Below are 27,468 nucleotides of genomic sequence, written 5' to 3' on the forward strand. Positions count from 1 at the left end.
CTCACCTCAGCCTCCCAAAGGCGTGGGATTACAGGCTGAGCCACCGAGCCCGGCTAAATTTTTTATTCTTAATAAATCTAACATTTACAATTTAGTACTTAATATATGCTATTAGAAAAGAAAGGAAGTTTGAGATTTGAATTCCTTACAAAACCACCTAAATTCTTATAATTGTTCTGTTTCTTCCATGTCTGATCCAGTTATTTAGAAAGACATTATCAAAAAATATCACCACGTCTTTTTTCTAAAAATCCAAGGACAGTGTTGTCTCACATAAAATTAAATACAGGACAATTTTGTTATTTTATCCCATTTAAAGTATATGTGTAATATATTCATAGTATGAAGTGAAGACTGGGGAAGTTTTCATTTCTAGACCAAAGTAAGGTTTGTCTCATTTTAAAATGTTCATCCCAAACGTTATTAAGTTTCAATATCAAACTTTAAGAACAGATCAACTAAAACACATTCAGGGAAAAATAGCAAGTATGGTGGGGACTCTCAATCCATGCTAGAAAGGGAATTATTTAAGGTACTAAAATTATTTTATAAGAGATGAGAAATTATGGTAGCATGTTAGTTGTTCTATGTCTTGAAGGATAATCTTGTAATAAGTGTATTCTTGTTTTAAAAAGTTTGTGCCAACACATGATTTCTCTAGAAAAATAAGTTACATCATTAACCAGAAGGGAAAGTAGCACGACATAGGACTCGATATTGTGGACTCTTCATCTGATAGTTTTGCTTGCGACTCAACCACCTATTTCTTAATTATATGTTTTTAAATTTTTGTTTATCAGAATGCCAGTTACTAATGTCCTCCTCTCACCGTGCCAACAGATCTGTGTTCTACTTAGAGGACTGAAACTCTAGATTCAAGGCTCTCCTGGGATTGCTGAACTCCTTGTAGGGGATCTATAAGGTCAAAATGATTTTCATAACAATATTAAGATATTATTTGCTTTCTTTCTCACATTCTCTTGGGAGTATACTGTGAAGTATTCGAGAGGCTACATGAAATATGACATAGCAACAGAAACACAGGAGTAGATATGATTATCCAGCTGTCTTCCATGAAGCCAGGCATTAAAGTGATGCGTAACAGTGTAAAACAATGCAGTCTTCTCACTGTTTTTTTTCAAAATAGTTATTTTTTCATAAAAAAAAACTAAGCTATTTTTTGTTAACATGTACTGGATTTATTGTTGTTATTTTTTTAGAATATCCCATATTTAATGCAGTAAATATCAATAGATATCACCCACATAACAAAAGTTCTTTTAGGTCCTCAATACATTTTAAGAGTTCCAGAGGGTCCTGAGATCAAAGCCTGAGAAAGACTGCTGTAGACTACATCTCTCTATTGCCAGCTGGATTCTTGTTGCTCCGTAGGGACCACTAATGAGAGATGAGACGGCAGGAGGAAGGAAAGGGTAGTGGTTCCAGCGAAGCGGCTTGCTCTTTCTAAAGAATCTCTCCAGTATTTCAACCCTGTACCACGTGGTTCCAGTAGTAAGAAGACTTAGTCTCCAGCTTTTCTCCATACCATCAAAGATACCCTGAGTTCCTGGCTACAGAACCAGTAGCAGGCCACAGTGATACAGTCTTATATGAGATCTAAGCTCCTTAAATTCTTGAACTCCTAAGCTACCACAGTCAACCAGAAGTACCCTCTCCACAGAAGCCCAGGGCTAGATCTGCCAGGCAACACCCTCACTTCAGAACTCCATTCTATCTCCAAGAGGTCCTTTCTACAGGCTGCGGGATCTTGATTACCCCAACACTGGGGCATCACATGATTGCTATGGTTCTATCTACATGACCTCAGTATTATTGTTTTGCTTTTTCAATTCCCTAACACTGTTGAACCAGTTTCTTGTTTTACATTCTCTTGTAACACATTAAAATTTCTCTTTTTCTAACTGGAGGGAAATTGATACAACAGGTATTAATACGTCTCTAAAAAACTACTCATAATGAGAGAACCATCCAACTCTATGGTGGCAAAAGTTTGAAAATCAAAACTCTGTTCTGAGCTTACAAATCTAAAAATGTGAAAGTATACTGATAGTTAGCACAATAGATATAAAATAGTGTAAGTTTTCTAGACACAACTACATTGTGACTACATTCTCCAATATACAGCTATCTATATTTCTCTAGTTATTTTAGAATAGCAGTTTTTCAAGTGTGATAGAAATATCTTTTAAAATTATTACCTAAGCAGAATTCCAAGACATGTGATAGATAATAAATTATATTTTCTCTAATGTTTAGCTATTATTATACTAGAGACATTTTAAATGATTTAGACAATCTTAGTGTGAAAGTATAAATCCTGCAATAAAGACAAATTTTAAGCAAACTATCATTTCTCTTTTATGAGAACTTGATGTCGAATTAGCCTTTGAGATTTTTACTCTATATACATTTTAAAAGTAAATAAACTTACCACCCGAAAGGAGAGCTGGTTTACTTTTTACCATTGGACTAGAATGAGGAAACTTGTTGCTAAACGACATGAAAAGGTGTGCAGTGAAATCATCGGGAAGCTCAGCTTCCAGGAATGTCTTCATGAATAGTTTGAAACCTTCAAAATCTATTGTCTGGAAAAAAATTAGAACATATTTATTAAGATCCAGTCACATGTTAAAATCATGTGCTATGTTCAAAATTGTTAGTAATAGAAATGACCTTAAACAATTTTTATATACAAATCTTCAAAAAAAAAGGTACCTATCTGAGAAATGAGGTGGGCAGCCTTAGGCTGACTCTGGTGATAGGACATACATATCTTACCTGTGGTTGTGTAGCAGATATTTCTATTTCCACGGTGTCTGTATGATCTTAAAAAAATTTACTCTCTGAAACTTAGTTTTCTTCTCTGTAAATTGGGAATAATATTCCCAACCCAACAGAATTGTTGTGATTAACTCAAGTGATAAACATGAAAAGCAAATACAGAATTAAGGAATTTTCCATCTCCTTTGCTTGTCACTAATAGTCATTAATTCTTTTTAATAATTGTAAAACGAAGTTATCATTAACAGTTCAGCTAAACACTAAGATTGACTGATAAACATTTCAAAACTTCATATGCAGACTTTCCAAAGACACATATTTTGACATTCTCATACTCCCTTACTCACTGAAGCACTATAAAGGATTAGACATTTATTTGCAGAGAATTGGGCGTTGAGGGTCTCCATGACCACTAGGGGGAATGGTGATGGAAGACACTTTCTAACTTAAAACATAGTGAGAGAGAGTCATGGGAGCCACATGAAGAGCTTGGTTTCTCCCAGCAGATGAGGACCATGGATCAGGATCTGACTCCTGTCTGGAAAATTGAGGACATCAGTGTGGGTGCTTTGGGGACAAAGACAAGTGAATGGTACTATTTTGAGCTTGGCCAAAACCTCCCCCTTGATCACAGGGACAACGGTGCCTAAGTGCTTTCTGGGAAACAGATGTAGACCACATGGAAGAGAAAGCCAGTGGATTCTATCAAATTTTGGGTCCTATCCAGGAAGGCATTTAAAAGGACTAGAAGAGCCACAGATGAGAAACTGGAATAGAGCCACATCTGAGAGAGTACAAGGACAAATGGACATCATAGGGAGCATTGGAAGCACAATTTTTTCATAACCGATTTGATGTACTGAGATGAGAGTAAAAATAGGACAAAAATGAAATTTGGCCGACTGGTGCTCTTAATTTTGTTCAAATTCCTGGCAGGTGAGAATGAAATTCACTACCTAAACTGCTATTTGGGAATAGAAAAAAGTTTATTTTTCCTATGTAACAATATTGGGGGAGGTCATAGAGAATGACCAATTTTATTATTATGTTATTTAGGATAAACCTAAAATAGAATATGATATTTAGGAATATCATTAGAGAAAGTAAAATTTTATAGATTAGATAATGTGCCAATGAACAACATGTATTATGTTTGCATTTTTACCTAATATAATCTCAAACAATACAAGGAGAGACCAAAAACTTCATTTTGTTTATTAATAATATTTATTAACTAAAGACTATACCTATACCTTAATTTGACTTTTCAGTTTAGTTTAGTTTTACACATTCATTTTTACAAGGGCTCATCAGACTTTTATATTGGTGGCAAAGAAAAGCTTCACTTTTTTCCCCATATTTAATAAAAGTGCCACCACTACACAGAATATTGCCAATTCTACTAGTGAAGTGAACTACATAACTCAAAACTATGAGTAATATAAAAATAGAAAGAATAGCCTCAGGTAGAAGAAGTACTTCCAAAAAGCAATTTGCCACAATGAAATGCAGCCAACATTTCAAAATACGACAATGAGGCCAACAGTCAGACAACTGTATCCAAATAATCTTACTAATAGGGTTCCTTGCAGATGGTCTACTAACAAGGAATAATAATCCAACAATTCTGGATGCATGGGCATTGCTCGATAGCCCTCAACACATATGAAGTCCCATAAAGAACCAGGAGTTGACATTATCTCAAAGTTACAGGAAGTTTGTGGGATGAAAATGCCCCAAGCCATCGTGGTTAGAAGCAAGGTTATTTATGGTAGCACTTCTTCCTGTGCCCTAAGTCTTCTGTAGTCAGCACTTTGTTACAACATAGCTGATGATCAGGAGCGTGGTCATTAAAGTCAGAGTACCTAGATCAACTCCTGGATCCCACACCAGCTGTGTAACTGTGGACAATTTATTTAACATCTCTGTGCCAAAGCATACCCTTCTCTCTGCATCCTTTCTAGCATCTGCTGTTTTTTCAGTTATTAATGATGGCCATCCTGACTGGAGTTAGGTGGTATCTATATGTCCCAGCAATCTCCCTTCTGGGAATATACCTAGAGGGACTCAATTCATTCTACAAGATACATGCACACACATTTTTATTGCAGCACTATTCACAAGAGGAAAAACATGAAACCAACTGTACTGCCTATCGAAAGTGGACTGAACAAAAAAATGTGGTACACATACATGATGGAATATTACACAGCCATAAAGAGGGACAAAATTATGGACTTCACAGCAACGTGGACGGATTTAGATTCTATCATACTCAGTGATCTATCACAGAAACAAAGAACTGAGGTCCACATGTTCTCATTCATAAGTAGATCCTGAACATTTATCATAATACTATAAGAAAGGGTTGGCAAAGCAGAAAATTGCTGGGGGGCGGGGGGAGATGCAGGGGGATATAACATTAATAAAGCTATTTAATCCCAAACCAGACGAAGTGAGGACCAATGAGAGACTCAAAATTCATCTGTATGATGACCACTTATATACCTAACCCTGAATTGTATCCTACATCTTTAAAATTAAATTAAATTAAAAAAATAAACTCTCTGTGCCTCAATTTCTTCAACATAAAAATGAAATTAATCTCAACACTTTGAGAGGCCAAGTTGAGAGGATTGCCTGAGTTCAGGAGTTCGACACCATTCTGGACAACTTGGTGAGACCTCGTCTCTACAATAAATTGAAAAATTAGCCAGGTGTGGTGGTGCGTGCCTATAGTTCCATCTACTTGGAAGGCTGAGGTAGAAGGATTGCCTGAGCCCAGCAGGTCAAGGTTGAGGTGGTCATGAGTGTGCCACTGCATTCCAAACTGGGTGACTGTGATAGTCTGATTCAAAATATAAAAAAAAAAGAAAAGAAAGAAACTGTACCTACCTTTTGGTTTTTTAGGAGGATTATATTCTTTACTATTTTTAAAGCACCAGAATGACATCTGGCATCTAGTAAGCACTGTAAGTAATTAAATAAATATAAACAGTATTTGTGTAAAGAATTATCCTTTTAAATGTTCTAAATTCCAAACAATATTTAAAGAACAAGCCTCAAAGCCATATTACCTCACACATGCATTTTATAAGTTATCGCTTGGTTCACTGTTGTTGTTGTTTAAAATGTGAACTTTTTTTTTAAGTGTCGGCGTCTCACTCTGTTGCCCAGGCTGGAGTACAGCGACAGGCTCATGGCCTTGACCTGCTGGGCTTAGGCGATCCTTCCACCTCAGCCTTACAAGTAACTGGAACCACAAGCACTTGCTATCACACCTGGCTAATTTTTTGATTTATCGTAGAGACAAGGTCTCACCAAGTTGCTCAGGCTGGTCTCTAACCCCTGGACTCAGGCAATCCTCTCACCTCAGCCTCCCAAAGTGCTGGGATTATAGGCTTCAGCCACCAGGCCCGGCCAAAATGTGAACTTCTAAAAGGAGCAAAGGACTAGAAATTGCTGAAAGTTTTTCTCTAGGTTTTGTTTTGTTTTGTTTTTTTTTCTGAGTAGGAGTTTCACTCTGTCACCCAGGCTGGAAAGCAGTGGCTCACCCATTGCCACTGCAGCCTTGACCTGCTGGGTTCAGGAGATTCTTCCACCTCAGCCTTCCAAGTATCTGGAACTACAGGTGCACGCCACCATGCCCAGCTAATTTTTAAAAAAAATTATTATAGACATGAAGTCTTGCCATGTTACCCAGGCTGATCTCTAACCCCTGGGCTCAGGCAATCCTCTGGCCTCAACCTCCCAAAGTGCTGGAATTATAGGCATGAGCCACCATGCCTGGCTTCTCTAGGTCTTTTTAAAGAACAGAATTATACTTCAAAACAGTTATTTTAAACCAAGATTTTAACTTGGTAACATAGCAAAACAACAAACAACAACAAAGGTACACAAGCAGTTCCAAATGAAATGACTGTGTCGAAAATTTGGATACTTCCTCTCAACACCTAGTGATATGGGACAAGGAATTTTGTCTACTTATTTAAAGAAAAAAAATCTGCCAAATCCCAAGCATGTGCTCTTTACAGAGACTTGCGTAACCCACGTAGAACCTCATTAAAACCAGTGCTTATGATTTAATAATAAAAAACAGAAAAATGACTAACCAAAATGGAAAAAAAAGAACTTAAATGTCTAGCATCCCTCCTAGTGAGCAATACATTCCGCTTGGCCCTTTTTTGTCAGCTCTCAGGAAGACTTCCTGAACTTTCTGAAATATAGCTCTCCCTTGTACAACAAGCAAAACCCAGCTTAGTTTTATTTTCTGACAACTCTAGGCCTTAATTTTCTCCAAGTTAAATGATGTGTAAGATCAACCATTCAGAATTGTTGTATAAAAATAATAAAAATGGTTATAAAGCACTTAGCATATCCTTGGGCACATAGTATGTAAAACAAATAAATGAAAAGCAATAAGTAAAAGAAAGTCACTGTTCTGAGCTTAGGTGGATTTTCTTATCCTTTTAATTTGCCTTTTTATTGGCACAGAAAACTGTAAAGTCCATTGCATCTTTCCAAATCAAAACTTCAGGTTTTGTGTGTCTTGGATATTTTGCTATAAGGCAACATTGACAAATTACTACTTTCATATAGCAACAATTAAAAACATATCTTTTTTAAAAAATAAAAGCATATGAGTATTACTGAAAAAAGAATGAAAAAATTCTTTATAGCCAAAAATTAGCTGACTCAAAGTTTCCAATTTTTGAGAAATTTTTCTTCAATGCCTTTCCTGGTTAACCCATCTTCCTTCTTCTTGTTAGTAAAAACTTTTCAAATATCTCCTAAAATTCTACACTGTCCAAATTATTAAACATGTCTGATAAACAAATGCTGTCCTCCACCTATATGTTTTCCTTAGATCATGGTTTAGAAGAAAATTTTCAAATTTAGGATCAGAGTTTCATTTTTTTTCCCCGGTATTGGGAAATTGTCTAATATAGGATCAAGGTTTCTATAGCTATCATGTAACAGCTTGAGTGTTGGTTTTGGAAGATCATTTACATGCAAAACAATGAAAATGTTAAAGTTAGGATTGATATAAGCTCAAACACACAGGAGCACAAACATGCAAATGTTTAAAATTTTGAAAATAGTTTTTTTTTTCCTCCTTAAGAAGCAGCCTCAACATATTTGAGGAGATAACAGAGAATTTGCAAGAATAAAAACTGAGGGAGTTGCTCAGATGTTGTTGCCAAATTGGCAGAAATTCAAAACACGTTTCTATATGCCTTCCATTATTATTTCTGACCATCTGGATCCTTTGTTTTTAAATCCCTGTTAATACTAAAGAAATAACAGTAGCATCCATCCAAGCAGATTCAAAGTGAATGAAAACAAATGTCATCACTCCATCATTACTTTCATTTCTTTTGGCAGTTTTGGGTTGGGGATTTTCTCATATTTAGCAAATGTTCATTGAGCACCCACTCTGTAGCAGGCTCCATTCTAGGTGTTGAGGGAAAGCTGTTGCTAGAACACACAAAATTCCTTCCATAAGGAAATTTATCTTCCAATAAAGGGAATAAGAAAACATAAAATTAAATGTGCTAAATGTACAGTGCCTGATAATATTAAGTGCTCTAGAAGCCATTAAAGAAGGAAAATAAGTATTTATTTGAGGGGAGTGCATGCAGTTTTTAATATAACCATCAGGAAATATGAAGCTGTTCTTTCAGTAAAGATTTAAGCGCTATAAGGGAGAGAACTTTGCACATATTTGGAGCCAGAAAATTCTTGATAGACAAGACAACTAGTCTAAGTGTTCTGAAGTATAAAGACAAGTTTAAGAGAAATGTATGTAGAAGTCAGTGAGTAGGAGCAAGAGGAGAGCAGGAGTGGGAGAGGACTGGAGTGATAGAAGACAACATCAAAGATTTGATCTTTGTTGTATGTGGACCAGGGTAGATCATGTAGGACATTAGATTATCAAATGTGAGTTATGGTCTGGGTGCAGTGGCTCATGCCTGAAACCCCAGCATATTGGGAGGCCAAGGCAAGAAGATCACTAGAGCCCAGGAGTTCGAGACCAGTCTAGGCAACATAGTGAGACCTCATCTTTACAGAAAATAAAAAAAAGATTAGCTGGGCATGGTGGCATATGCCTGTAGTCCCAGCTACTTGCACTTGGGAGGCTGAGGTGGAAAGGTCACCTGAGCCCAGCAGATCAAGGCTGCAGTCAGCTATAACTGTGTCTGTGCCACTGCCCTCCTGCCTGGGCAACAGATTGAGACTCTGACTCAAAAAAAAAAAAAAAAAACCATTATGGCTTTAGTGTGAACTGAGAGGAACTGTCACTAGAGGGTCTTTAGCAGGAAATCATGTAATCTGACTCATATTTTAGCAGAATCATATGACCATAATAACGCTCCTTTGTATCAGACAAGAGATTGCTCATGTTCAGTTTTTTCATTTTTCTAGCAAATTTGCACTCACAACTAATTAATAAATGACCATTAAAACACAAAAATGAATCATTGAATTATTATAGATTAAGTAAATATCTTTTTTTAAAAAGGAAGGAATGACTTTAATTCATCTATCAACAAGTATTGAATGAGTGCCTACATGTGGAAAATATTATGTTAGCTACTGTACAAAAGAACTCTAATGAAATTAAGTGATCATTTAAATTAGCATTTTTTTCACCATTTCCATTTAAATTTTGCTTTCTAATGTCTATCAACAACTTATGTTATCTTAAAAATTGATGTGAAGGTCATTGAGCCAAATTATATATATTACATGGCTAACTTTCTGAAATTTTAAACATACATTTTAAATATTAAAATACTTTCAGAAGAGAATATATTTTTAAATATTGTATGTTTTATGCTTATCTTGTGCTGCAATTGACTATTCATTACTTCAAATTTCAGAGAGCTCCTTGGTTGTCCCCTAAAGCTGTCACGTAGATACTTTCTTTAAAGAGATAGAGTGAAAGGTGTGAAAATCCTGAATTTTAACTTTTAAGTTAATTTTGGAAGATGAAATATATTTTACCACCTTAGAGGCACATACTTCATTAACTCTAGCTTTAACTAAGACTAGCATTTATGAAGATTAAGTAAGGAGAACATTAGAAAGGCAAGCAATGTGACTCTAGTTATTTATTTATTTTTTTAAATTGGTGTTTCACTCTGTCATTTAGACTGGAATGCAGTATTGGTGGCACAATCACGGTTCACAACAGCCTTGACGTCCTGGGCTCAGGCAATCCTTTTGCCTCAGCCTTCAGAGAAGCTAAGACTATAGGTATGTGTCATCATGCCTGGCTTATGTTTTGATTTTGTGTAGGGATGATGTCTCACTATGTTGCCCAGGCTGGTCTAGAACCCCTGGGCTCAAGCAATCCTCCCACTTTGGCCTCCCAAAATGTTAGGATTACAGGTGTGAGCCATCATGTCTAGCCTCCAAGTTATTCTAGTGATTACAAAATGTCAATAAGGGACTGGAAAAATTTTAAGCCGAATATTTTTTACCATGGTTTTCAGCATGCCTTGTAATCAAAGGTGTGTATCTAACTGCTTTGTACTTTAGCTGGAAACAGTTTTAATCTGGTGTGACACTATCTTGTCTACTTTTCAGTGCTGTCACTATGATAGGTTTGAGTGTTACTGAAACACACATAAGATACTTCAATGTCATTTTCTCCTTTAAGAAATAAAACCCAATAAAGATGTCTTAAACACCTGTGTATATATAATTTGAATTAATAATGTCAGTTTTTAATTCTGCTTTACTTGTATGTTCTCTTTATAAAAATTTTTCTGAGGGAAGTTCTCTTAATGCACACATCTGGGCAAGGAGATTTTCACTCACAACTTCTTTCCTGATCGACTATATGATCCAACGTGACTTTGACCACAAAGTGTGTGACATACATTTTTGTATTACAGGTCATCATTATCTATGTGAGGTATGAGCACTGGATTGCCCCCAAATGTTGTAATTTCACTCAATAATCTCTTTGTAAGCAAAAGAGCAAGGAAAAAAATTGATTCAGGTGAGATGATAATAATTTCTAAATAAAAAAATTCTCAGCAGGAATATTCTTTCATTTAATAAATCTAAAATAAGATTATTTCAAAGTATAATAGATTATGACTATATCTTTAATATTATAGCAGATTAAAAAACAAAATCAACAAAACCAACAATAATTAAATGATCAAGGGTTGTGAATATATATTACTCCATAAGTTCTGGTTTTAAGTCATCAAGACCTAAATCTACCAGTTAGTTCTGGGAGAAATTCTCATCAAGTTGAGAAGATGTGTAAAACCCAGAAGCACATATCCAAAATGTAGGAGCGAAGCACTAAAATTATACAGCTGGGTCAGGGAATTTACTAATTATTTTAAGCACTTAAAAATTCTAAGTTGAAGCATTTTGTCTGCAATTTGTAAAACAAATTATTCATTTGACATTCTGATAGCAAAGGTTATCTGGATCATTTCTGTTTCTCCCACAGGATCAGACCCAATATCTAACATACCGATATTGCAACACATACATTTAAGATGCAATCTAATAGTTTCTTTGTGTTCCAAATGCTTTTCTCTCTTTCGGCATGTATATGTCTCATATTTCAGTGTGTTTATATCAATCTCTCTCAAAGCCTCCACTCTTTTCATTTAATCTTTCTAGTCAGTGATTTTTTTTATTAACCCCAAATGTAAAAATGATGCTAAAAATTTGATTAAAATGTTAGTTGCAAATAATGGGACCTATCTAAATGTTATTATGCTTTAGGAAATGTGCCAAGTAGTTATGTATACGCCATTACTTAATTTTCACAATAACCCAGTATGTAGAAGCAACAATTACTCCTACTTATAGACAAAGAAACCGAAACAAAAAATGTTCATTAAATTGTCCGACATTAAAAGCTAAATAGCACCAAGGGGCTGGGCTCGGTGGCTCCACCTGTAATCCCGCGCTTTGGGAGGCCCAGGTGAGTGAATTGCCTGAGCCCGTGGGTACAAGATCCGCTTGGGCAAATTGGCAGGACTTCATCCCTGCAATAAATCAAAAATCAGCCGGGCGTGGTAGCGCATGCCTGTAATTCCGGCTACTCAGAAGGCTGACGTGGAAGGATCGCCGGAGACCAGCAGGTCGAGGCTGCGGTGGCCGGGAGCGGCTGCTGCACTCCAGTCTGGCCGACTGAGTGAGACTCCAACTCAAAAACAAACAAACAAACAAAAAAAAAAAACCAAGGATCTAAATATTTCTAACTTCAATGTTCATTATGTTATAGTTAGTCAAAGTATAATTTTATATAGTTTTTTCCAATGTTAATACCTTGTACAACATATTTTGTCACTGGTTTATTAGTATTAGATGCACTGACTAGCGCATCAATGGGCCCACCTTTTCAGAAAAATGGGAAATATACAAAATAAGGTATAAAAATAAAAGGGTATGGTATTCAATTGCCCAATGTCAAAAACTATGAGTTAACTGTAATTCTTATCACATCCTTGACATTCATAGTGTAGCCTATTACTTTTGGTCATATATCTGAAATGTGTTCCAACAACTTCCAGCTCCTACCCTATTGCCCATTGGCATCTTGGTGTTCTTACTCGATTGGATTGCTTCTGTAACGCATAACTAGTCCTTTCTTCTACTCAAGTCTATTGTCTACATTGCCTTTGAAGGTATTTTTTAAGTGAAAAATTTAACTTGATCATCTAAAATATATTATTTATGGTCTCTTTGGCCTATAATACAAATTTAAAATTCCATTGCTTTGCTAAACTCTGGGATGTCCATGTGGCCCTTTGAGCTATGGCTGCCATGTTTCCTAGCTTTGAATCCCTCCCCTACCTTTGGGAGGTGAATCTCCTGTCTCTCTCTCTCCTCTCTTCTCTCCAATTTACTTTCTAAATAAAGTATATTTTCCAATCTAAAAAACAAAACAAACTTAAAATTTATAGGCATTCTTAGCTTTTCAATCAAAATGTCTAAATTCATTTTCCACTAGTATCCTTCAGTTCTCTTATGTTAAAAAAAAAAAGCTATTTCTAAGATAAAAACACACAAATAAAAACAATAGACAAACTCTAAAAGAAAATTTAGATGTGGCAGGGTAATGTTGGTTCTGCATGTCCTTGGAAAAGTACAATAAGATCACCTGAAGATTCGAGCATTATTTTTTTTCTTGAAGCTAGTTTTTAACTCCTATATAAATTGTTTAATAAATGTCATTGTAAAAAATGAAAGCACAGATATTCTACTCAGAGTGTTTAAATATCACTTTTCAAACTTGGCTGTCAACATTACGTTAAGGAGAGTTACTAGTTTATTTTCCGAATTTACTTAATCTTGTTTTTAAATCTCATTTGTAAAGAATGCAATGGGATGCAATCGGTATACTTGTGTTTTCTAGTTTCATATAAGAAGAGAAACATTGCTAAAATTGTATTCATGGTGCTAGGGAAGAGAAGCAGAAATGTTGGGTAGAATGTTACTTCTATTTCTAACAAACTATTCATGCTATTGCATGAAACAAATACATCATCTCTCTACTACCAGGATGGTACTCAGGACTGTGGCCAGGTTTGGCAGGAGAAGTAAATGATGTATCATGTCCCCCACTCCCACCTCATGGTAGAAAGAAATTATTTTTGAGTTGGAAAGACATCAGAGTTATATTTTCTCACTTGAAAAGGAGAAAAAGAAGGCCCTGAGAAAATTAAGAATACAAAATTTGATCAGGGGTATATCTCAGATATCTTTACTTTCACCTTTGGTACATGCTCCAGAATTTTTGTATGAAATCTTGTTGGTCACTAAAGTGTGACCACAGTCTTCAGACATTCATGGAACACTTAGTATATGCCAGACACAGAGCTAATTATTTCACATACACTGTAGAATCTAACCTTTTTAACAACCCAGTAAGGTTGACACTCTCTTCACTGTTCAGTCAGACTCCAAAGATCACATTTTCTCTGTTAGGCTATGCTTTCCTTATGCTTTCTTTAATGGGAAGAATTGAATTTGGTTCTCTAAGAATAATTATAGCTTACAGCAAAAGGATGTTTATATCATTGTTAATAATTATATCAGTGTCATTATCCTTGCTAAAGACATTTAAAATATTACTTTAGGTAGCAGCACTACAAAAGGTAGCTTCTAAATCCCCAGGCTTCTTATTAAGGGGTAAAAAGCATATTGTCTGAAGGTAAAGCATATACACACTAACAGAAACTATAGTACAGAGTATAAGTGCAAGGATAAAGGAAGCCCCTGGGGTGCCACAAAAGCAAATTCAGCTTCGCCAAGGACCATCTACACACAGGAAACAGGTACAGAGAAAACCTCACACTCAGAGAACACTGAGAGACAAAGAACACACACAGGGCAGTAACATATGCATGTCGTCATCCCTCCCCCCTCCTTTGACTATGCTTAGCTTTGCTCATGGCTTCTATTCTGTAGCTGAAGTTATGTGCCTTCTAATGAACTGTGAAGGAAGAAACTCTTTCTGCTGACCTCCGAAAAGCTAATGCTAATTTTGACACTAGCTTTCAGACAGCTTCTAGTGAAGAAGCAGGTTGTGCAGAAAGATGTATTTGTTCACCAAGGGTGCCCAACAAATGCCATATAATGGACACGGCCCCAAAATTTGGACACTCATAATATAACCATTTGCACCGAGGCATGGCCTTCTCAGTATCATAAAGCCTATATACTCCATATTTGGAAAAACAAGTAAGTTTCTACAAAGGTCAGGGATGAAATCAGGGAAAGGTCATCCTCTGAAATTGAGACTAGTAAGTGTCCTCACAGTCAATGAATTGCCATTTCAGTGGTACCTCATCAAAGAGATTGAAATATACAAAACCTATATATAAGCCCACCAAGATTACTGTGACATAATCAATTGTATGTCAATTGTTGGGCATCCAATTTTAGAGTTTCTTGTCATTGAACTATCAGAACACTTGAAAATAAGAACCAGTTAGTATATATCCAGTATTGTCCAGGGGAGATAATATTATGATTTTAGGCAATTCATGCATTTAGTAAGAAATATTTCTAAAGTAGTGAAGACAATTAATATAGCTACTCTAGTGAGATACAAATATCTATTTAGAGCATCCAAAAATATTTTGTAATTCTATGTACCCAACTGAATTAGTGACCTGAAAATTCACAAAACGCTTTGCTAGGAGAGAGTGGTTGAAAGCAACAGATTGGCTATTTCTTCCACCAGGGTAAAAATCATCAACTTTCAGTTATGCTTCCCCACAGATTCTAACACAGCACTGTAGACAAAACAAAACAGACAAAAAGCTTTATTATTGCATTTTAAATTTAATTTTAAATCCTCTATTGTAAGCTAATAAATAGACTTCCATTAAATAAATTATTATAATAGATCCTCATACATATTGATAAATTAAGAATAATAATTCTGAAATATACAGAACTTAGACTCTTTTTAATTCTATTAAGGTACCAACTCCTTTTAAGGTACCAAGTGCTTTGACTGATTTGAAAAAATACTGTATGAGTATTGCAGGTAATTTTGCATACTATATAAATCTTATTGGTACAGAAGTGATATAGATGAGGAGTTAGTTAATAGATCATATCAATTTAATAATTAAGGAAGAAAAAACAGATTTCAATAGAAAAGAAAATATCTTACTTGGTTAAGAATGTCTTGTTTCTGTGCATGCAAGGAAAGAAAGAATACATGTGTTAATGTAAGACAGTTTATACTCATTACCTCTTATTTCTGATAATTTAGCTAAACGTTCAAGTTTACAAATTGATTTTAAAACATGATTCTCAAAATGTGGTTCCAAACAGTGGCATCAACATAAAGTAGGAAATTAATAAAAATGCAAATTATTGAATCCCACCCCAGAAACACTAATTGAGAAAGCTGGGGCAAAGGAGAGAGAGAGGCAGGGAGCAGTCCCTGTTTTAACAAGTCCCCCCAGATGATTCTGGTGTATCTAAAACTTAAGAACCAGTGACTAGATCAGTCTCTGAATATAATAAGTAAATGGTTCTGAGATGAGATAGATATAATAAATAACACATATGGCATGATTAAAACCTTTCAGAAAAGTTTAGAGAAAATGTAACAGTGTGTATAAGATAGATTAGATTACGAATACTCATTCCTCACTCCTAAGGTTTTCTTCTATTAGCATAACACACCTACCCTCTCTCCATGTCCCTAAAGATTGCATATCTTTCTATGCATCTGCCATTTTCTTCCCATTTCTTAAGTGTCAATGAAACAATTTGGAATGAATTTGAAATCCAAGACCAAAAACAAAAATTGCATGCAATACCAAACTGCTTGCTTCTCAACACGATCAAATTCTACTACTTTCAGGAGATTATACTTATGGTCTGACTGTGTTTTACTGTGAACCATCTCACGGAGACTGGATCTCTGCTACAAACTAGTTGTAATCATACTGTTAACACTGCATTATTCACATAAGATTAGATGGAAGCTAATAGGACTCTCTTGCCTAGTCAGCATGAGTCAGCAATAATCATGTGTAGTAAGAAATGCCACACATTACATAAGCAGCGTCCTCCCATGTCTTTCCATTCTTGCTGCCTTCCAGGCCTTCCCCTTATCCTGTGGCCTCATCAATGAAGTGAAGAACAAAGGGCATCAGCCTTCAATCAGGACTCTACACAACTAGGTTTTTTTTTTTTTGGAGTCTCACTCTGTCGCCCAGACTGGAGTACAGTGGCCGCTCCCGGCCACTGCAGCCTCGACTCGCTGGGCTCCTGCTAGCTTTCTGCCTCAGCCTTCCGAGTAGCTGGAACTACAGGCGTGCACTACCACGCCCGGCTCATTTTTGATTTATTGTAGAGATGAGGTCTCGCCAAGTTGCCCAGGTGGGTCTCGAACCCACGGGCTCAGGCAATCCACTCACCTCAGCCTCCCAAAGTGCTGGGATTACAGGCTGAGCCACCAAGTCCATCTCACAACTAGGTTTTAATTACAGTTATTGTTATAAACCTAACTGGTAATCCTGGAAAAGTCATTTCATTTTTTTATACACTTTTCTTTAACTTTTACAGTATTTTTTCAATATTTTTATAGTTTATTTTAAAACAGTACATTTATTAATTTGAAGATCTCTAAGCCGTTTTAAAAATTTTTACTTTTATAGACTCTTTTTTTTTTGAGTTGGAGTCTCACTCTGTCGCCCAGACTGGAGTGTAGTGGCCGCTTCCGGCCACCGCAGCCTCAACCTGCTGGACTCCGGCGATCCTTCCGCCTCAGCCTTCCACGTAGCCGGAATTACAGGCGCGCACTACCACGCCCGGCTAATTTTTTGATTTATTGTAGAGATGAGGTCTCGCCAAGTTGGCCAAGCGGGTCTCGAACCCAGGGGCTCAGACAATCTACTCACCTCAGCCTCCCAAAGCGCGGGATTACAGGCTGAGCTACCGAGCCCGGCTGCTTGTATAGACTCTTAAGGTTGTTGTTTAGATTTCTCTTATTCATTTCTTTAAACAGTGACTATCAAATGATCTTCAAAGGCAGGAATCACAAATAAATGATTTATCCATATATTGTACTTAATATTTCTTCTCTGTTAAAATAGACTTAAACAGGTCACATTTTCTTTGGATTAAATTTGTGAACACAGCACTTTTAAAATTCAGTAATTCAAGTGAATTATAAGCAAAAGAATGTATCTAGCATGTAAGCAACTTTATTTTGAAAGAGGAGAAACAATCTAAGGAATAAGTTCTCTGTGCAAATATATTTTTTATGAATGATACAAGTTATGTTCATTTTCAAAAACAAGGGATTAATTATTCATTCTGAAGTCAGGCTGGATTAATTATTTGTCTAATTTTTCTTATATAACTGAGCATCACTGAGTAGTCATCCTTGCCAAACAACTTTGGGGTCAATTTGACCAACCAATGGAAAGTGATAACTGCACATGTTAATTGATGGCAGGAATGCCATCATATTGTTAGAATTTTGTTTATGGATTGGATTAGATCATATATTAAAGAGAACTTTAAGGCCTTAAAATTTCTTTCTCGCCATTGGCTATTCCTATTTCCTACTTATTTATTTTTGAGTCAGAGTCTCATTCTGTCGTCCAGGCTGAAGTGCAGTGGCATGATCACAGCTATTGCAGCCTTGAGCTGCTGGGCTTGGGTGACCCTTCTGCCTCAGCCTTCCAAGTAGTTGGAACTACAGGCATGCCACAACACTCAGCTATTTTTTTTTTTAATTGTAGAGACGAGGTCTCACCAAGTTGCCCAGGCTGGTCTCAAAACCCTGTCTCAGGTAATCCTCTTTCCTCTGCCTCCCAAAGTGCTGGGATTATAGACATGAGCTACTGCACTCAGCTTCACTAGTTTTTAAAAGAGTCATATAAACTTTAAAATTTTTCTCCTGATGGAAAGCTGCTATCAGGATTAAGTAAGATCAGAGAGTGGCTTCACTCTTAAATTAGAATTGTTCTTGGGTCATAATAAGATCTAGCTTTTTGTTTTTCAACTGTCCATTAGTTTACCAATGTATTTCAATAGCAGTTATATACATTATGAAAAGACAATTCATTATTGAAAAAGATGACATAACTTGTGTGTCTAATAATGAATCTAGTAATTATCTCAATTACTAGATTCCTACCTTAATAAATTCAGTATTCCTTACCTTAATAAGTCCAGTATACAGTGACTAATAATCCTCATGAAACATACGATATCAATAAGACTAAGTCCTGAGAATCTTTTAAATAAGAAATCATTGAAGCAAAAGGTCTGTTTTCAAAACAAAATCTCCTTTCAATTGAATTTATAGCCAGCAGTGATCATTAGGGAGAAAAACCAGGTTTTATCTTTGTATATAAATTAGATATGCATGCATGTTTCAAGTATTGTTGTGAATATAAATATTAATGACATTTTTGTTTCTTATAGCAATTCAGTGCAACGATTCAACTTGACTTCTCCTACTCTGCTTTCTTGGACTTTGAGATTCTCACTTTTACAAGTTTACCTGCCAACTTTTTTCTCTTACTCTATGGCAACTTCGAAAATAAAATATGAAAGAAGCGTAGACCAGATATGTTTTTCTCCAATGTGGAAAACGGGAATGGTTTTAAATTGCCTTAATTTTCTCCATCATTTATAGGCACTAAATATTAATTCTAGTTTTAAAAAAGAAAATAAATCTTACATTAAAGAGTCTTAAAAGTTAAAAATAGTTTATCAGAATATAGAAAGAATAAGACCATATGACATGAAAATAGCTATGAGTATTATTGACAGGAAATTTTAAAACAATATGAATGTTTGAGGTTGGAGATGAGAGATGGGGCTGTGATAACTAAAATTAAGTTCTAGAAATTCCAGAGAAGTACAATATTGAAAGATAACTAAGAACCATGTTCTTGTAAACATGCAAAAACTAAACAACAAAAAACAAATCGCATTTTAGTTATCAAACAAATCCATCTAGATAGTACATTCAAACAAAAGGGTCTTTTGCAAAGAGAAGTTTCTTTTTACTCCCAAACAACCCAAATAGCACTTGGGAAAACTACAAATGCACTGACAGCAATGATGATGGAATGTTTAAAAGGTACTCTCTCTCAATTAACATTAAATGGAAAATTATTCAACAAATAATTAGAAAAGGAAAAATATTTATTCAAGTATGGTGCTCAAAAGCAATTCACAAGACATGCAATGTGTTCATAAGGAAAGAATTTCAGTAAATCTTAAGCTTACTGGTACTAGGTCAAACACAAATGAGGGGGAAGAAATTCTCTTTTTGTACAAGCTGGCTCCTTAAGATAATAGGCCAGTTATTTTCAGTACAAAACCTTTCTTTAGTCAAGGAAATAATTCCCTGAGAGTAGTAGCCCTCCTACCCCCATGCCAATTTCCATTTTGGGTTAAAATGTGTAAGCCATAGACTGAGAGCCAGGTATCCTCTCTCTTCCTTTTATCTAATACTGTTTCCAGATGTCTAGGAAAAGTATTTGGCATGTATTTAAGGGATCTACATTCTTTCAAACACACAATATAGAAAAGTTATTTTCACAGTAAAATGTTTTGGAAGAAAAATGTAGTACAATATTTAACATATCTTTCAGAATAGGATTTCATTCTGAACTTCATTTTGTCTATGTTATGGCATATGGTAAATGGTTAAATGGTTTATGGTACATGAGATATATATACACACATATATACATATATATGTATGCATATACAAACATACACATATATATATGTATATATGTCTATACACACATACATATTTCTAAGAACTCATCATTAAGAAATACCCCTTCCAAGCATATATATGAAACTGATATAAAGAAAAAGAAGTTTTACCCCTTCAGGATTATACTTTGCAAGCACACCATTACCATGGAATTCTTCAAGAACATCCTTTAATTTCTTTGTAGAATCTATAAAAAATAAAAAGCACACAAATTGTTTATACGTGCCTATGTGGTTGCAAAGAAACAAAGATCTATTAAGATGTAAATAATCATCAACAGAAACTAAATTTAAAAATCAACATTAAAATGTCTTTTACTAATTTTGAAAAGCTATTTAATTATAAAAGAAATGACAAAGAAACAAAGTAAACAGAAAAAACGTATATTTTACCCAAGAGTATTGCCCAAGAATGGGACCCTTGCCTATTTATTATATAATTAATGAACAAATGAATAAATAATATGTTCTCTTCCTTTAGTTTTATAACCTAACATCTAAACAGACAGCCTAAGTTTAAAAAGAAAAAAGGGCATTCTTTGTTAATTCTTACGATTCACACAGCATATTTTTCATATATCACTGCATTTAAAAAGCCAGGCTCGGTGGCTCAGTCTGTAATCCTGTGCCCTTGGGAGGCTGAGGTGAGTGGATTGCCTGAGCCCGCAGGTTCTAGACCCGCCTGGGTAACTTGGCGAGATCTCATCTCTACAATAAATCAAAAGAAAAATTAGCCGGGTGTGGTAGCGCGCGCCTGTAGTTCCAGCTACTTGGAAGGCTGAGGTGGAAGGATCACCGGAGCCCAGCAGGTCGAGGCTGTGGTGGCCAGGAGTGGCCACTGCACTCAAGTCTGGGTGACAGAGTGAGACTCCAACACAAAAAAAAATAAAAATAAAGATAACAGCACTGCTGGATAAGTAAGAAAAATAAAATATATAGCTAAACCTAAATGGTGAGTCCACTCAGAAACAAGGTCTAGATTTTAGTATTTTGCAGATATTTTTAGAAAGAATATTCTAAAAATATATAACAACACTAAATTAAAACTTACTTTATTCAGTTAAGAAGTAAAGTTTAGATATGTTACCAAAATGTTACAAATTATTTTTAAAAGTACTATAATTTTTGGCTTTTAATTATATTAGATGACAAGAAATTCTATGTTAATGTGGCAAATAATGTCATTAAAAATTAATATAAGCCGGGCTCGGTGGCTCAGCATGTAATCCCGCGCCTTTGGGAGGCTGAGGTGAGTGGATTGCCTAAGCCCGCGGGTTTGAGACCCGCCTGGGCAGCAAGACTCATCTCTACAATAAATCAAAAAATCAGCCGGGCGTGGTAGCGCATGCCTGTAATTCCGGCTATTCGGAAGGGTGAGGCCAAAGGATCGCCAGAGCCCAGCAGGTGAGGCTGTGGTGGCCGGGAGCGGCCACTGCACTCCAGTCCGGGCGACAGAGTGAGACTCCAACTCAAAAAAAAATTAATATAAATATTATTGCAATTGGAATTAATTACATTAGTGTGATATAAATGTATGCATTTAGTCTGCTAAAATAATGCTCTTATACTTATAAAATATAATTTTTTGATCAAGCAATCTCAGAATTACAGTGTCAGCTAGAGGGAACCAACAGCTAACAAATATAGATAATTCTAAATACTGAATTGAATTTGAATAATAATAAGCAAATAATTGCAAAATTAAAATGTGGGAAATAAGTAGATCTTTCAGTTTTTCTTCATAGAACAGAGCATGGAAAATTGTTCCCCCACATTTGAATACAATTTTTCCTCTCTTTCCCCAAGATTGAATTATATTTGATCTATCATAAAATCATTTCCAACAAAACCCATTTATAAATTGGCTTTTGAAACATTCTGTTAGAGAGAGGGGCAGGGTGGCTCACTCCTGTAATCCTGGCACTTCAGGAGGTGGAGGCGAGAAGACTGCCTGAGCCCAGAAGTTCCAGATCAGCCTGGGCAATTTGTGACAATTTAAAAAAAAATTAGCCAGGCATGGTGGCGTGTGCCTGTGGTTCCAGCTACTTGGAAGGCTGAGGCAGAAGGATCTCTTGAGCCCAGCAAGTCAAGACTGCGGTGGCGTTAGTGTGTCGCTGCACTCCAGCCTAGGTGACAGAGTAAGACTTCAACAACAACAAAAATTCCTGTTAGAAAACTCCCTCTTAAGTGCCCATTGAGAATACTATGCCATTATTTTGTGCATTGTACTTTCACTTAGAATGTACAATTTCCTCCCTTTATATTGCAAATTCTGTGAATTTGTGTATGTGTGTAAGGCATTGCTTTTTAAATTGAGACAAAATTTGCATCATATAAAGTTCACCACTTTAAAGTGTACAAATTAACAACTTTTAGTATATTCACAATGTTGTACAATCATCACCAATAATTCCATTACATTCTTTTCATTCTGAAAAGATACTCTGTACCCATTAAATAGTCACTCCCCATTTTCTTCCCACTCTGTGACTCTAATTAACCTATTTTTTGTGTGTCTATGGATTTGCTTACTCTGGACATTTCATATAAATGAAATCATATAAATATGTTGCCTTTGTATCTGGCTTCTTTCAATTAATATAGTGTTTTTAAGGCTTATCCATGTTGTAGCACATATTAATGCTTCATTTCTTTTTTATAGCTGAATAATATTTTATTGTTATGAATCTACATTTTAAAATCTAGTTATTAGCTGATGTACATTTGAGTTGCTTCCAGGTTTGGGCTATTATGAATAACACTGCTCTGAACATTCAGGTGTACCATTTTTGTGTAAAGTATGTTTCAATTCTCTTGGCTATATATATCTCTAAGAGTAGAGTTTTGGGGAGGTCATACACTAGCTCTGTGTTTAATGTTTTGAGGAACTGCCACATTTTCACAGCTGCTGTACCATTTTACATTCCCACAAACCATGTATAAGTGTTCTAATATCTCCACATCCTTGTCAACACTTATTCTCCAACGTTTCTTTGGATAGCCATACTAGTGGATGTGAAGTGGTTTGATTTGCATCTGATGAGTCATTTGCTAATGACTAATGATGTTCAGCATCTTGCCATGTGCGTATTAGCTAGTTACACATTTTTTTTGGCCATTTTTTAATCAACGATTTGACTGTTTGTTGCTGAGAGTCTCTGGGGTGTGTGTGTGTGTGTGTGTGTGTGTGTGTGTGTGTGTGTGTGTGTGGTGTGCTTGATGCCTGTACAGCCTCCTGTGTATTTCTTTTTTGGTTTATACTTTGCTAGCACTTTCTGTACTATGTTCAGAGTTATTTTGTGATGTTATGTCCCTTGCTACATTGTAGGTCGCCCTGGGGCAGAAAATGTATATTTTCATTTTTGTACATTTCCAAGTTCATTACAAAGCTAAAACAATAGAATTGCAATAAATTTGGGGATTAAATTAATCAGAGCTATTTGTAAATTACAACAAATTATAGTAATCGCTTTGAACTGTAACTTGTGAGAAACTTACACTACAGAGACCAAATTGTATATTAAAAAGAGACATGAAACTGATCTTCTATTTCCAAATTCTTATTTGTGACTGATAAAGCAGTGTTCTAAGTTAGCAAGATGTCCTTTACTTCTTATTTATAAATATGGATACGTCTTTCTATGTATACCCATAGAGACATACACACATACAGATGCATACATTTTGGAATATTATATCCTAATAGACTATGTTGGTTTTAACCATATGTTAGTCCAATGATAAAATAGAAGGGGGAGGAAAAAATTGGGTTTTTTACACATAGGCCTCCCACACAACTTTAGATATACTGTCTGAATATATACCTTCTAATTTTAGGTTTCCATAAGTGTAAAAAACACGTTCAGTAATTGTTTATAAATTGCCTTCCCAAAGAAGGCAAAAGTTCTTAAAATTATTTGTCATATTTTACTGACTTACTGGTCATAACTTATATTGAAATATTCTTCATAGGGAGACCATGAGCTAAATCAGGATCCCAAAATATCTCAATATATGACTGTCTTTTCCAGGAACTGAGGCTCAATAATGATCTTGGTCTGAGACAACTTAAGAAGTTCTAGTTCATATTCAGATGAATCACTATCAATTCAGTTTGCTCTTTCTCCAATTCTCAAGTTTCAGTTCTAACATCTTATAAGATGTTTATCTATGACCTCACGTCCACTTCACAGTCTAGTTTGGAAGCTGGAGGATTATCTTGTTCTTCTATTCCTGGAAAGAACAGTCACATATTGAGACATTTTTGGTTCTTAATTGAGCTAATGGTCTTCCTTTTAAGAATATTTCAATATAAGCTATACCAGTCTTGGATTCAGTCTCTCCAAGCCTGAAGCTTTGATTCTACCAGTCAATCTTTTAAAGATGAGGATTTTCGCATGGACACAAGAAAGTTCCAGATATCTTTAACTTTCAACAAAGTTCCCTTACATGTCTTACATATCTACTTGGATTCCAAAATTGTACCAGGTTGTGAAATTCCCTCTGCTGTATTCTACCCACTTTCATAGGAAAACACACACATTTATCTTATTTTGTAATTTTGCTGCTTTTCCAAATTTCTTCCTTTGAGCTATTCTGTCTTTTTGATTGGGCCAACTCTTGATTACATCTGTCCAAAACAACACTGTGGAGGATCTGTGACTGGGTCTAACTTGCCCTCTAGAATGAGACAAATACCAAGGAAGTGACATCTGGGTGAACAGATAGCAGGTGAGACATGGTCTCAGTCCTATTTCAACTAATAATAGAGCCTCAAGTAAGACCATGGTGACAGATATTGAGCTGTGTAATGCTGAGAAATCCAGGCAGGCAGCCAGACACAGGCAACTGCCAGCTGGAAGATCGGTTCACAGTTTATCCACATCTGCAATGGGACAAAGATACAGATTGATTGGCAAGTGAAGGACTGGGTAGCCAGTTTCAAACAGCAAGTTTAATCTTTGGGATGAGGGATCCAGACAGATGCTCTGCAGAAACAACTGGGTCCCCTAAAAATGGCTGTGACTTGGGGCAATTCTGAAAACAGGGCTAATTCCAAAAGCATCTGAGCTTAGCTTGGCTAGCTAGGGCAGAAGACTTGGAGAGCAGCAGTGGATGCAAATTGCAAATTGCTGCCCTTTAACTAGCATATCCCTCTTCCCAGGAAGTAATTTAATAGAGCATCAATAACCAACCACAGCTGAGACAATGGGTTCATTTTGGGTTGTCTTTTCCATCACGATCAGACTCACCTAAGTACTAAAATGATACTGACCCTGAAAGTGAGAGTTTTTTAAATCCATCAAGCATCCTTGTTCTGAGCTGGGAAAGAACAGAGGACATGAATATTGGAGCTGAGGGGTAAATTTTCTCTTATGACTTATCTCTGCAGACGTGCTCTGGTATGTGAGTCCTTCCAGGAGTCCCCTAAATTGCACACTCCCTGTGACCCTCTCATTTTGACTAAGTTATGTCATAACCAATGTCATGAGGTAAACTAGGTACATTTAAGGATTCAACATAAGATCATGATATACTTTTACAATGTTCTGAATTTTACATTATTTTTCAAGAAAAATTAAATTCCCTTTACATTATTCTGAAATAAAAATGAATTAATTAAAAATGAACTTGGTGATATTTAGAAAATAGCTAATGGACCCTAAAAATTGCTACATTAAAAATGAAGCACTTTTAGTTGATCACGTATTTCTTTAGGCATCTGTTTTATTATGAGTGTACTTTTGTTGTGATTTCACTGCCTCTCTGACTCTTTATTTAAAAAACAAACAAACAAACAAAAAAACTCAATACACATTGACAGATTAATCTCAAAGGCCCAGTGAAGTAATGGGAAGATTTAAAGCCAGATAGATTTAGATTTGAATCTTGACTCCAGAATTCTTGGCTGAATGTCCCTGGGCATATTTTAACTTCTCTGTGGCTCAGTTTTCTAATACTTAAAATTAGAATGATAGGGAACTTGCAATACTTGTCTAGCAAAATGTTGGGTGCCCTAAATATGACTTTAAACATATCATCACTCTTCGCCAGTGTCCTGTTACCTTCAGATGGAAGCACACAGGTGATACCTTCTTGGCATCACAGGTGTGCTAAATTATGATCCAAATCTACTTACCAGTAATTATTTTCTATGTCTTTCATATTTAAATTCAACAGCCAGTCATTCAATTCCAAAGGGGATTTTAGAGTTCCTCCTTTGCTCATGATGTTCTTTCTGCCTCCAATGTCAAATGAAGTTCAAACATAAGGTATGTCAGAGTTTATTAGTCACTATCTCCACAAAACCTCTCAGTACCTCCTTCAACCACACTGGGTCGTTCTTACCCTCCCTGAACTTCCCATAATAACACTTTTAGAATCTACATCTGATTTATGCATTGAGTGTTATTAACATCATTAACTATAGCTAGAATACATACAGAATTTTAGAATTTGCAAAGTGTTATCTCATTTAAAACTCATAATAATTTTAACATTTTTCTTATGTAACACATGAAGAAGTCAAGGTTAAAGAAAGGTCACCTATCCAGAATCATGCAGCTAAAAGAGTTTAATGTAGTGATTCAAACTTTTGAATAAGACTCAAACCTATTTTCTTTACTTCAGAAAAAGAACCAGTAGAAATTTACAAATCTGATTAAGAACCTAGTTATCACACAGTTAAAACCACACAGCTCAGAGTGTAAAGTAGTGATTAAAATTTGTGAAGGTAAATATATTTTAAAACACAAGGCAAATAATGTTGCTATCTAAATAGTAATCATAGCTGCTGTTAAAAGACTATCATGTGAGACCAACAATTAAGTTTGCAGACTCGTCCTAGAAAATGTGCTACATACCTTGTTGCTGAATATCACTACAGTCACCTTCAAAGTACTCCTCTTGGGAAGCTATGCACCTATGCCAGTGCCTGCTTCACTTCTCAGAGCAGTTTTGGAACTCTTTCTCTGAGAGAGCCATCAGACCAGTTGTCGTTTTACCCTTGATGTCCTGAATGTCATGAGATGTCTTCCTTTCAATATTTCCTTTCTCTTTAGGTAAAGAAAAAAGTCACTGGGGGCCAGATCAGGTGAGTAGGAAGGGTGTTTCAATATAGTTATTTGTATAGTGCTGCCAAGGTAAGCACATGGTGGCGAGTTCATGAACTTAATTGTCAGACCCTAACAAATAACAGTGACAGCTCTGATAGTCATTCCAGAAAAATAATTCCAAAATTGCTTTGACAGGTGGACTAGACAATGGCATCAGTGCATAGTCTCCCAAGAGGAGTACTTTGAAGGGGATGGTAGTGATATTCAAGAATGAGGCATGTAGCACTTTTTCTAGGATGGTTCACGAGCCTAATTGTTGGACCTCGTATATTAAATTATTAATACC

General features: G+C 35.8%; 1 protein-coding gene across 1 annotated transcript in view; it reads right to left on the reverse strand.

Annotated features, from left to right (window-relative positions):
• Positions 1 to 27,468, reverse strand: part of DGKB (diacylglycerol kinase beta) — a gene marked incomplete at its 3' end in the record, with an annotated part of 571,138 nt that overhangs the window by 380,466 nt on the left and 163,204 nt on the right. The window contains exons 3-5 of the mRNA XM_008059499.2: positions 20,179 to 20,255; positions 15,473 to 15,493; positions 2,453 to 2,606 (exon numbers count right to left, since the gene is read on the reverse strand). Coding sequence (XP_008057690.1) covers positions 2,453 to 2,606; positions 15,473 to 15,493; positions 20,179 to 20,255 — 252 coding nt within the window. The remainder of the gene's footprint in view (positions 1 to 2,452; positions 2,607 to 15,472; positions 15,494 to 20,178; positions 20,256 to 27,468) is intronic.

The sequence above is a fragment of the Carlito syrichta genome, unplaced genomic scaffold (assembly GCF_000164805.1).
Source record: "Carlito syrichta isolate Samal-C Ts95f unplaced genomic scaffold, Tarsius_syrichta-2.0.1 Scaffold304199, whole genome shotgun sequence".
NCBI classification, from domain to species: domain Eukaryota; kingdom Metazoa; phylum Chordata; class Mammalia; order Primates; family Tarsiidae; genus Carlito; species Carlito syrichta.